At 43.9% G+C, this 12,190-nt stretch overlaps 1 protein-coding gene across 2 annotated transcripts in view; it reads right to left on the bottom strand.

Moving 5' to 3' along the window:
- Nucleotides 1-11,820, bottom strand: part of Ncbp3 (nuclear cap binding subunit 3) — a 29,712-nt gene extending 17,892 nt beyond the window's left edge. The window contains exons 1-3 of one of the 2 annotated variants that reach the window (NM_001108281.1): nucleotides 11,616-11,820; nucleotides 9,810-9,875; nucleotides 6,699-6,804 (exon numbers count right to left, since the gene is read on the bottom strand). In NM_001108281.1, coding sequence (NP_001101751.1) covers nucleotides 6,699-6,804; nucleotides 9,810-9,875; nucleotides 11,616-11,798 — 355 coding nt within the window. In that variant the 5' untranslated portion in view covers nucleotides 11,799-11,820. Of the gene's footprint in view, nucleotides 1-6,698; nucleotides 6,805-9,809; nucleotides 9,876-11,230; nucleotides 11,514-11,615 lie in introns of those variants that run through there. The other variant, XM_039086326.2, reaches the window with a different exon arrangement.
- Nucleotides 11,821-12,190: the final 370 nt, after the last annotated feature.

Raw genomic sequence — 12,190 nt, 5'->3', positions numbered from 1 at the left:
TATAGCATGTATGATGGTGTGGGCCTTAATTCCAGCACTGAGGCTGAGATTTAAAAGGATGGACTGTAGGGCAATGCCAGTTGTGGTAATATTGGCAGTACTGCATCTGTAATTCTAGCACTGAAAACAGGCAGAGGCAGGAAGGTCCCCCTGAGTTCTAGGACACCTTGTTGTACAAGGTGAGTGCTAGCTAGTTCTACATTCTTCTTAGTTCCTTGAGCCAAAAGTTAAAATCTAAAAAGATTTTAGAAGGCTATGGTATGTCAAGAGATGGTTCCACAGAATGTAACATAAAACAAAAACAAAAACAAAAATGAAAAACAAAAAGAACAAGATAGAGCCAGGCATGGTGGTAATATCACACGCCTTTAATCCCAGCACTGGAGAAGCAGAGGCAGGGGGATCTGTAAGTTCAAGACCAGCCTGGTCTATACAGTGAGATCTGGGCCAGCCAAGACTACACAATGAGACAGGGAGGATACATATTTGTTCATCTAGTAAAACAAACTTAATCGATGAGTCAGGCACATGAAAAAGATAACAAAACTCAGTATCACCACATCATAGCATATACTATAAAATATCACATTATTAAAAAGAGGAAAGCCTACAGATTAAAAAAATAGTTTAAGCACTAAAGGGTGAAAGGCTCCAGCTTGAGACCCATGCCACAAACTAGAGCCCACTCCAACACTGCCTGGGGCCAGGATCCAAAGGCTGGATAGCCCAGAGACCCAGGATAAAACCAAAGATGACCAGCAACACCCCGCCCCCCAAAGTCAATGAAACAATTCCTAATGGTATCTGTTATACTCATAGACAGGAGCCTAACATAACTGTCATCAGAGAGGCTTCATCCAGCAACTGACAAACAGATACAGAGACCCACAGCCTGGGGAATCCTACAGAAGGAGAGGAAAGACTGCAGGACTCAGGGGGTCATGAACACTACAACAAAACCCACAGAATGAACTAACCTGGGTCACAGGGGCTCACAGAAACTGGACTGACAATCAGGGAGCCTGCATGGATCAGATCCAGGCCTTCTGCATACATATTATGGTTGTGTAGCTTGGTCTTCCTGTGGGACTCCTAACAGTGGGAGCAGGGGCTGTCTCTGACTTTTGCTTGCCTTTAAGACCCTTTTTCTCTTTCTGGGTTAACCCTTCCAGCCTTAATATGAGGGGAGGCGCCTAGTGTTACTGCAACTTGATATACCATGTTTGGTTGGTATCCCTGGGAGGCCTGCCTGAGTCTCCAAGATGGAAGGTAGGGGAGAGGGGCTGGGAGGGAGGAAGGAGCAGAAACTATGACCAGTATGTAATACACGAGAAAACAAATTTTTAAAAAATTTATTATTTTTAAGTGTAAGTTTAAAGAAAAATTATTTATTTTATTTGTTCCATATTATGGGCCCTGTCATGTGCATGCTAAGCAAGCGTACTACTTCTGAGTTACACTGTCAGCCCTTTGAATCTGTTTTGACATGATAGTCCATCATGATAATTAAAACTGCTGACATAAAGTATTATTTTTTCATGTAATTTTTTTATTTTTATATTTTACTCTTTTTTTTTTTTTTTTTTTGGTTCTTTTTTTCGGAGCTGGGGACCGAACCCAGGGCCTTGCGCTTCCTAGGTAAGCGCTCTACCACTGAGCTAAATCCCCAGCCCCCATATTTTTACTCTTTAAAAAAGATTTATTTATTTTATGTATATAAATGCTCTATCTGAATGTATACCTGCAGGCCAGAAGAGGGCATCAGATCCCATTACAGATGGTTGTGAGCCACCATGTGGTTGCCAGGAATTGAACTCATGACCTCTGAAAGAGCAGCCAGCGGGCTTAACCACTGAGCCATCTCTCTAGCCCTAAAACTTATTTAAAAAGAGTAAAAGAATAAAAAATTCTGTCTAGATATGTTTAATTTATCAGAATGAGACACATATTGACAATAGACAATTTTCTTCAAAAGAAGCCAGTCAAAAACCAGTCGTGGTGACACAGGTCTTAATCCCAACTACTAAGGAGGCTGATGCCAAAGGACTCCAAGTTCAAAGCCATCCTGACCCTTATTCAAAATAAGAAAACAAGGACTAGGGGTGGAGCTCAGTGAGAAAGCACTTATCTGGCATGTGCATGTGGTTTGTTCTCAAAAGAAAACCAACTTGCCAGAAGCAAGGCCCCCAGAAATAAGAACATTGTTAAAATCAAGATCTCATGGAAGAATGCCAAAGGAAAAGGCCCTCACCTTGCCTGCAATGTCACTGTGAAATAAACAAGCTAAGAGGTGCTAGACTTACAGCAGGTGACCTGCGCTGCGTATTTACTCAGTGTTGCTCTCAAGTCAGGCACTCAGGGTGCCATCTTGGATGCTCTGATAGAAAAGGAAGATGGCCCTCAACAGAGTAGGACAGATTTCAAGTCAGGAGAAGAGGAGATTTCAGAAAACCTAAAGAAAAAAGACTATCCACAGTCCTCAGGTTAGGAGAATTAAAAACAAAACTAGTGGCTCCCAAATATAGGAACAGTTTAAAAAGGCTCCATGGAAAGTGGAGCAAGCACTCAGGTAAGCACAACCTATCACACAATCCCAGGAGAAGGAAAGAGTCAATTCCAGGGACAAAGGGAAACTCTGCAGGGACAGAAAATGCTGATGTAGAACTGCTAGGAGGCAATACCCTAGAAAGAGAAAAGAGACCAGAAACAAACACACAAGCACAGTGATAATGGCAGTGTGGGTAGCATGCTGCAGTAGCCTGTCATGATAAGGACCTTGTTTCCAGAACAACAGGAACAGGCCTATCAAGTGCTGACAGTGCTGGGCAGTGGCAGAAGGCACCTTTCATCCCAGTACTCAGGAGGAAGAGGCAGGTGGACTTCTGTGAGTTCAAGGCCAGCTTGGTCTACCAAATGAGTAGACAGCCAGAGCTATAAAGTCTCAAAAGAAAACAAAAACAAAGACAAAACAACCAAACAACAAGAATGAAGTGCTAATAGCTTTCCTTTTTTCATTAACTGCCTTGCTGCAAAAAGAGAAAGGGCAGAACTGCTGATCTGCTTTGCTCTTCCACCCAGTAGCTGGAAGTAGCAGCAGCTCACACCTTTAATGCAGAGCCGAAGTACACATGAGAAACAACACAAGGACAGAAGGATCACTTCTGTAGACTCAGTTCTAGCCAGAGTTACATCCCAACATGCTGACTGCAGAGGTAGGCAATAATCTCTACAAAGGAGCAAGGGAAGAGAGTACCTCGAAGCCTTGAAAAGGACTGATGTAGAGAAAAGGAGGAGATTCAAACTAGAGATTGCAAAAGCTCTCTCTCCATCAGTCTGAAATTTAGTCGACAGCAGCTATGATCTTTTAAGACACCAACTCTTCCTACAGGAAACACCATGAATTTAGTAAGAAAAAAGCCACACTAGACTCATGCTCCGAGATCTGTTTTTTGACAAGATTACTAAGTCAACACAATTCAAAGAATACTGTGAATGGTGCTCCGTCAAGAGTCAACGTATACAGCACAGGACATCAGTGCAGCTGTTTCTCTGCAGATGGAAATGCACTGTACAACACAGTTGACAACTGGATCAAGAAAAAGAAACAACACAGACTTAAGGTGGAGAAGATACAGTGAAAAAATTAAGAGAGAAAGGGCAAAAAGCCAGGTGTGATGGTACAACCCTGCAACCCTAGCACACCACTCAGCAGCTAGGAGAAGCTACAAGTTCAAGGATTTTCCAGGCCAAAGACAGCTCTACAGCCCTGGCTGGCACAAGACAGAGGACAAGGACCAACAAGTCTGCTGTTCAACACAGATACCATATCCAGATTCTACATAGCACCTGAGGAAGGACGTGTAGAAACCGGAGAGAGATGGAGGACCAGAAAGACATGTCAAACAAAAGAAAGTTGGTTAGGACCAAATGAGGTATCTCACACTAGCAACCCAGACTGAGGCAGGGGGATTGCCTAAGCTCTACGGCACACCCGGGCTATCCTAATACCTTGTCTCAAAGGAAAGAAAGAGCAGTGGGGCTGTAGTTCCTTTTCTTTTTTCTTTTTCTTTCTTTCTTTTTTAAGATTTATTTTATGTATATAGCATATATGTATATAATGTATATAATGCATATAATGTATATAGCATTCTGCCTGCATGTATACCTGTCGGCCAGAAGAAGGCCCCAGATCTCACTATAGATGTGGTTGCTGGGAACTGAACTCAAGGCCTCTGGAAAAGCAGCCAGTACTCTTAACTTCTGAGCCATTGCTCCAGTCCCTGAGGCTGTATTCCTGTCTCCTGAAAGATCGCTGTATAAATGAGCAAAGTACTTAACAGTGTTTTTCCTAGAAGTCAGACAGCAACCACGGGACAGAAATTCCCAGAGAGCAATGTTCCACACAGGCAAGTATCCTAAGACAAAGTTACCTGCCCCATAATGATTTTCATACCACCTCTGGATGACAAGGGCCTGAAGTATTGAGAAGGAAGCTGGTCTAAATAATCTAGAAGGTCCCTTCCGACTTTAAAAGCTCTGATCCTGGAGACATGAGGACAAAAGCTAGTTAGCAATCTGCTTAGACATTCAAAAGTAGCTAACTAACCCCTTTTGATGCATAATAGATGTAGCCTGTGTCAAGTTGTGTCCCTGAATGCTAGCAAAATAAAAACACAGGCTTCCAGTCAGTCCAGCCTTCAAGTCCAGCTCTGCTATATACCTGGCTATGGAACCTCAGGCAAATTTCTCACTCTCTGAGCACTTGGATTTTCTCATCAGTAAAATCCCTCAGGGGATCCCTAAGGGACAAATTAGCCACATAACAGAGCAACTGTAACTCAGTAAGCATTTAACAAGTGTTATTATTGTTGGTATTAATAAGAAAATGAATCAGTTGACACCTAATGTAGCTGTGGGTATGAAGAGACCTATTTCAACTTCCCTCTCTAAGTGGAAGGCTGGTCTGCTCAGGCGACTACTTAGAAGAATACCAGAAAACTAACATCTACTGGGTGCCTACTATGTGCGAAACACCAATCTAAGAGCTGCAACATTTCGTCAGACTCCTGACAGTTCTGTCTAATTTTGTCCAAGGTTACAGAGCTACAAAAAGAATTTGAATCCAGGAAAGTGGGCTTCAGAACCTTTGCTCAAAACCAATGGTTCCAAATCCTGTCCAATCCTGACTCCACATTAAATTACCCAGGAGTTACAAAAACAATAGTTACCTCTAGGGCTTATCCAACCCCATCTTCCCACGATTCTACCTTAAGTTCATCTGGGTGAGTAGCAGTGATTCAGGAGCATTGGTTAGGCCATCTTCCTAAGTCTTGTTTTCAGGCTGCACTATAGAATGAGCAATATTCCCCAACTGATGTCCAGGCAAACCTCCTGCTTTTTAAATGAAATACCTGCATAGCTGAGTATGGTGGCACACACCAATAAACTCAGAACTTAGGAGTCAGAGGCAGGAGGATCAGAGTTCATGATTAGCCTGGGCTACATGAGATTCTACCTAAATCAAAGACTTGGCAGAAACGTAAGATTTTGATTGCTTTCTATAAGCAATTGTTGACTAAAATCACACACAATAAAACAATGTTTTTAAAGTAAGGTTTAAGTCTTTAAAGTGAGACAGATATAGGTTAGACTCCTGAGTCTTTCATTAGCTCTGAGTAACTAATTAAACTTCTATAACCTGTTTCTTCCTTTGTAAAATAATTATTAAAAAATATACTCCTCAGAGGCTTGCGGTGAAAAACAAACATGTGCTTAACACAGTGCCGTAGGAAAGCACGTCCCTAGCAGACAGTAGCCATTTCCCCCATCCTGCAGGCTCAGGAGCTTCTGCTTTCATTGCCCAAGCATGACTAAGAGACTCACACAGCCCCGCCCCACAGGGCTTCCACATGCAGCAAGAAGGCTGCCTCCTGAGCCCTTTATAAACACCAGTATTTATAAGTACAACAGAGAGAGGCCTTTCGTATTCATGGATCTAGATAAGGCAATGAGAAGGATGTAGGCTCACTCAATCAAAGGCTCCCTTCTTCAAAAGTTGCTTTGCTAGTGAGTGTCATGGTGCACTCCTGAATTTTAGAACTTGGGAGGTAGAAGCAAGATCATCTTCAGTTTGAAATCAGTCTGGGCTACATGAGACACTGCCTCAAGCAAGCAAACAGAAAATTAGTAATTGGGCTGGGGATGTGGTGGCTTGACTTGATTAGCTTGAGTAAGTCTCAGAGTTACACCCAGCTGCACAAATAAACAAAAAACCCACCACTATCACTGCCTTGCTGTGAGTTGTAGGGAGTATTTTCTCTTTGAAAATAACTAATGGGAGGTTTATATGTACCATGTATCATTACCAACAAAAATCCCAGCTGCTCCAAGTGCCCTAAAAGACAGGTTCACAGTGAGACATGCACTTCCACTATTCTTCAAGGCAAAGAGAAGCTAACTAACATCACTATGATGAAAGCAGATGAGGAGGTCCAGAGGCAAGGATGCACATCTCACCTCTGACACAAGCCTCCCTAACAACTTCTTCTGTTCCACTGTTCTAGCTCTGAGAAAATCTGACAGCACCTCACCTTAACGCTTCTTCTTGGGTATTTTGAATGATGACTGGACACACAGAACAAAGCCAGAAACATGAAACGAAGGCACTCTTGGAACAGGATGAAAACATTTCACCTTACCTTTCTTCATCATGTCTCTGTCCAAGGCTACATTCCTCTGGGCAAGATTTACTTCTGCTCGAAAGTGGAAGCGTTTGGCTCGCTGTTCTTTCTTTTCAATTGCTTCCTAGAAAGTACAAAAAGAGGCAAAGAGATAAAGGGAGAATGAGGAAAGTTAAATCACAAACATGCTGCAACTTTCAAATAAATCAGAATAAATAAGTAACCTTGAATGTGTTTTGCAGAGAACTGGACATACGCAGTCTACAGTAAACCGGCTGAAATAGTCTCAATCCTATCACAGCCCATGACTGCACCCAGAACACAGGAGGTGGTCAAGAAGTCAGTGAGCACTGGTTTATAAAGTTTTCTGATATTTCATATACCACCGACAATCACACTAAGAAGTTAAAACAAATAACCTAACCTTTTCAATTTTCTTAGTGTAGAAATGGAGACAAAAGAAACTGGAAGGTTTGCAGGAAATATCTCCTCTAGCTAAGGGCAGAGCTGATCCAGTGCTATTTCTAGGAGCTCCACAACTACCATTATCATTTACATTGTCTGTGGGCATGGTAATCACACCTATTATGCTCTTCCACATTATGGATGCCTGAATGGTCCACTCCCTATAGCCACACCCCCATATAAAAATAACACCAGAGCAAAAATAGTCTCCTTTATTCCCGCCTTATGTGTATGAAATTGCCTCTTTTCATTCCTAAGTGACAAGGATGCATTAACACTGACAAAAAAAGAAAAAAAAATTCAGCTTTGTAAATTTCTTCCAAAAGTGAAAATAAATTCATGTCCAACTATGATCTTCTGATGGCTCTCAACAGCCCCTCAGCAACTGCGTACTGACTGAAGGTTTGACTAAAACCAGTTTATGGGTGTGAGGAAGCAGCCATGCTTCAGTTCTTTCCCAACAGTTATGCTCATCTGTGTCCCTGAAGTCTTCCTAGCATGAACCACAATCTCCTTTCCCAGCTTTTGTGTGTGTGCTTAGTGTGTGGGTAGGAATGTATGTGTGCATTTGAGGGTGGGGGAGCAGGTTGTCCTTAGTGCTGAGATTACAGGTGCAAACTTCTATGCATTTTGTTTTGCTTTGCTTTCACACGAGTGCTAGGGACCTGAACTCAGTTCTTATGCTTACACAGCAAGCACTTCACTGAGTCAGTAAATCTCCTAGCCAAATCCTTTTCCCGGGTACCTGTTTCAAGTATTAGGTTGAAAGCAGTCTACTTCTCCCCCCCCCAACCCCCCGGAGTTGGGGACGGAACCCAGGGCCTTGCGCTTGCTAGGCAAGCGCTCTACCACTGAGCTAAATCCCCAACCCTCAGCAGTCTACTTCTTAATGACACTGAGAACATTTCACTTTGTACTATTCTCTATTCCACTAGAAGATGTTCAGCTCTTTCTTCTGGCCTTTAAGTATCTGACACAAACTGAGAGGGAGAAATTATAAAAAGCCAAGTATAACATACTTACTTTTATTCTTGTTTTTAAAGATCTAATATATATATATTATCATTATATATATATATATATATTTTACATTTTAAATTGGGCCTGGAGAGATGGCTCAGCACTTAAAAGCACACGGGCTCTTACAGAGGACCAGGGTTCAGTTTCCAGCACCCACATGGTGTAGCTCACAACTGTCTGTAACTCCAGTTCCAGGGGATCTGATGCCCTCTTCTGACCTCCATAGGCACCAGGCAGGCACATGGTGCACATAACACACAGAGGCAAACACTGATATATACACAGAATAAAAAGTACAATTGAAATGGAAAATTCTGTTTTAAACTGAACAGCACACATTTAAATCATGAAGAAAGAAAAAGTCTGAATGAACTGAATTAAAGCAACGTATGGACAATTTATCACATGGGAACTAAGAGGCTTCACTCTGAGGTATGATAATGGAGGTGGTACAATGGTAACGCAATCACTTAGCAAAAGACAATATTGTCAGATGCTGGGGATAATCAGTCGGCATGGCCCTCAAAGCTTAGACATGCAGACAACTTCTAACCATTTTTCTAAGTTGGAAAGCAGTGTTTCCACAGATATACATTAATGGCTTTAAGCATCCCCGAGGCCAGGGGCATAGCATGACTGTGGTTGTGCTTGCCAGGTAAGCCTAACAACCTGAATGAGATTCCCAGTACCATGTAAAAGTCCGACCCTGCAGCATTTGTCTGTAATTTCTACATTCTTAGAGACAGGAGACAGAGATGAGAGAACACCTCAAAAACAAGGTAGGAGGGGGAATGGAGAGATAGTTCAGCAGTTACAATCACTGTCTGTTCTTACAGAGATCCAGGTTTGGTTCCCAATACCCACAGGGCAGCTCCCAACTATCTGAAACTCCAGTCCAAACGGATCTGAAGTCCTCTCCTGAGCTCCTCACATCCTAGTTCTGAATGTGGTACACTTAATACATACAGGCAAATGCTCATACACAAATTTAAAAATATTATCAATAATACTACTACCAGCAAAAAAAAAAAAAAGTCAGATGTAGTGGCATATGCTTTTGATCCTAGCACCTGAAATGCACAGGCAGGTGTACCTCTGTGGGTTTGAGACCAGCCTGGTCTACATAGTGAGTTCCAGGACAGCCAAGGCTATGCAGAGAGATCTTGCCTCAAATAAAACAAAAACAAAAAACAAACAAACAAAAAAGATGATAGGTAAGAACCAACACCTGATGTTGTTCTCTGACTTCACATGTGTTACAGCATGCACACTTTGACACAAAACACACACATCCATCCTACATAACAAGTGAATGTTAAATAATAAATATTAAAATAAGCATTCCCAGTGCAAACTCTTTCTTGGAAATGGTTAGCACAGACAACTAAGTTCAGTGATTATCTTTTCATGGATATGTGCACACACAAATGCTGCCTGAACGGTCTCAGGATATATAAGGACATCGTTGGGCAGACAGATGTAGATATTTGACATTATGAGATATGTGTATCATAGATAGATGAGATACATATCAGCAACAAAAGAAAAAAATGAGGCAAAAATATTTACCATTGTGTAAAAGGTAAAGACCACATTCACTAATTCTATCTGCTTATCAACCTGAATAATCACCGTCTGTCTCACCTTGGAGGTGACATCGATCCCAGTGATGAAGCTGCCGGCCTTGTTTTCATATCTTCTGCTTGTGTCCTACCAGAAGAGGAAAAATGAGAAACTCCGACAGAACAATCCACCATAAAAGGCAGCCTGACAGCTGGCCCTTTTTGAAGCCATTCTTTTTAGCAACCCTTCTCCATTCTAACAACCCTTGTTAGGAGGAAGTCTATCTCTGAGGCTCCACAGTAGAAAGCAACCATTCTAATAAGAAGTCTTCTCCAGACCCCAGGCAGGAGCCTGTGCATAACATTAAGTAATTCTGTCAACTCAGGGCATCTAGATAAATGAAAGCCTAAAGTCTTTTGTGAAAAATGTCAAAAATGAGACAGTCACTTAACTCCCCAAACCAGACAGGACAAATTTTCTATGAAAGGCCACTAGGTGGAGCAAATGCCTCCACAAAAATGTTTCAAGTCCTAGATCTCTGGGAAAAATACAGCCTAATACAATGAAAAAAAGGAGGGGAAGTGACTAGAATGAGGACTGAAGTCTCGGGTCTGCAGCCAATACCCTGGCCCCTGCATTCAATCTCTAGGCCCTGCTTTCCTCTACAACATCTTTCTGACTTCTGCTCTCCTCTTGTGCTGAAGACAACCCAACATTTCTTCAACAAAACAATCTTGTTTTCATGTCCGAGACTTTTGTGCTTGCAGTCCTCCCTGCTAGGAATTGCTCCCTTTCCAACCAACATGGTTGGCCCCTTTTTGTCATTTAGGGTTAAAGCTGAATCTATTTCGGGGGACTTCCCTGTGCATCCCAACACATACCAACTGCTTCACATCCCTCCTGGCCACTGTACTTTATCCTATTAACAGGATGTGTTTTCTCTGTAGCACTTAACACAAAAGGAAATTATTTACTTGTGTCCCCTACTAGGGCAAACACCAAGAGGGAGTTTTGCTCTTCGGCACCTGGAATTACACCAGCACATAGAGAGATGTGTGATATATACATGTTAAACTGATTAAAGTCACGACCACAGTATAATCTATAGATGTTACCAAAGATATTTGTCACCACTACCTTACCCTTCACTATAACTTCAAACGTAAAACCAAGACCTGCTATCGCATAATTAAACGGGGGGGGGGGTTAATGTGTGAAAATCAAGCTACCCAGGCCTCACACCAGCCTTAGGAGCGGGCATGTGGATACCAAACCACAAACAAAACACTCCTCATATCCACTGTGGTTAAAGAAAGATCAAATGTCACCGTGCGTCAGAAGCTGGGACCACCAAGTAGACGCAGTGAAGGCACGCGGGGACATGAGGACACTCATTCACAATACCAACACACAAGTGTCTGCTGTTTGACAAGTCTAGCCCTCCCAACCGAAGAGCGAATGTCATGTTTAAGTGACACCAACTCCGCCGGGGTAGGACCCACCAGGAGACCTGGACGCCCGCGGCACCTAACACTTCCTTTCAGGACTGATCCGGTTCTGTTCCCGCCCGCGACTCCCTTTTATCTTCAGCCGAACTCAGTTCATTCGTTCCGGGCCACGGGCCCGCACCGAGGGGCAGTCAGAGGGGTGTCCCCAACTCTCTCCGAGAACCCCCGCCTCCTCCAGCGTTCTCTGCACCCATTTCCGGGCGCCCCGGCGTCCTTTCTCTCCGGAGCTCTCCGGGTCATGCGCGGCCCCCGCCTTTCGGCGCTCGCGCCCCTCGCCGCATTCCGGGACTTGCGCCAGCGCCGCTGTCCACCGCCTCCCCGCCTCGCAAGGGACACTCGCTCGGCGACCTCCTCCTCAGCCCCCGCCCCTCGCCCGTACCGGGAGCAGTTCCTTTAGGGAGCGCCGCACCGGCACGATTTCCAGCTCGCCTTCTTCAACCTCCATGGGTTCCGGCTCGCCACGCTCCAAACCGGATTCCACCTCGGGCGACGGAAGCCCCAAAGCCGGCCCAGCGGGGGCCTCCGCTTTCACAGACACTCGCAGGCCGCGAACGGCCGCCATAGCTGCCAGCCGGCCGCACCACAGAAAGCCCGCCCCTCACTCCGGCCGCCTAGAGCGCCGTCGCTGATGACCACAGAGAAGCACCTCTGTCACCTAGAGCGTCGTCCGTTTCTACCAGAGAGCCGTCCTTATCTCTGGCGCCCCCTTGGTGGCCTCAGAACCTGGGGCCAGCTTGGGGCGGGATTTTGCGGGGTAGGGGGCGGGACGAAACAGGAATGGAGGTGGAGCTTCGTCTGAGGTTCCAAAATACCTACACTTTAAGGACTATACTTCTAAGAACCGCTGAGCAGTTACTGCGTGCCGAATACTTCCATGGCTTGAACCCTTACAGTTCTAGGAATAAGATTTTATTATTACTTTCTTTTATTATTATTTTCATTTTACATAGGAGA

The sequence above is a fragment of the Rattus norvegicus genome, chromosome 10 (genome assembly GCF_036323735.1).
Source record: "Rattus norvegicus strain BN/NHsdMcwi chromosome 10, GRCr8, whole genome shotgun sequence".
NCBI classification, from domain to species: domain Eukaryota; kingdom Metazoa; phylum Chordata; class Mammalia; order Rodentia; family Muridae; genus Rattus; species Rattus norvegicus.
Note: the sequence above shows the minus strand (reverse complement) of the source record. Positions and strands in the feature narration are given on the sequence as shown.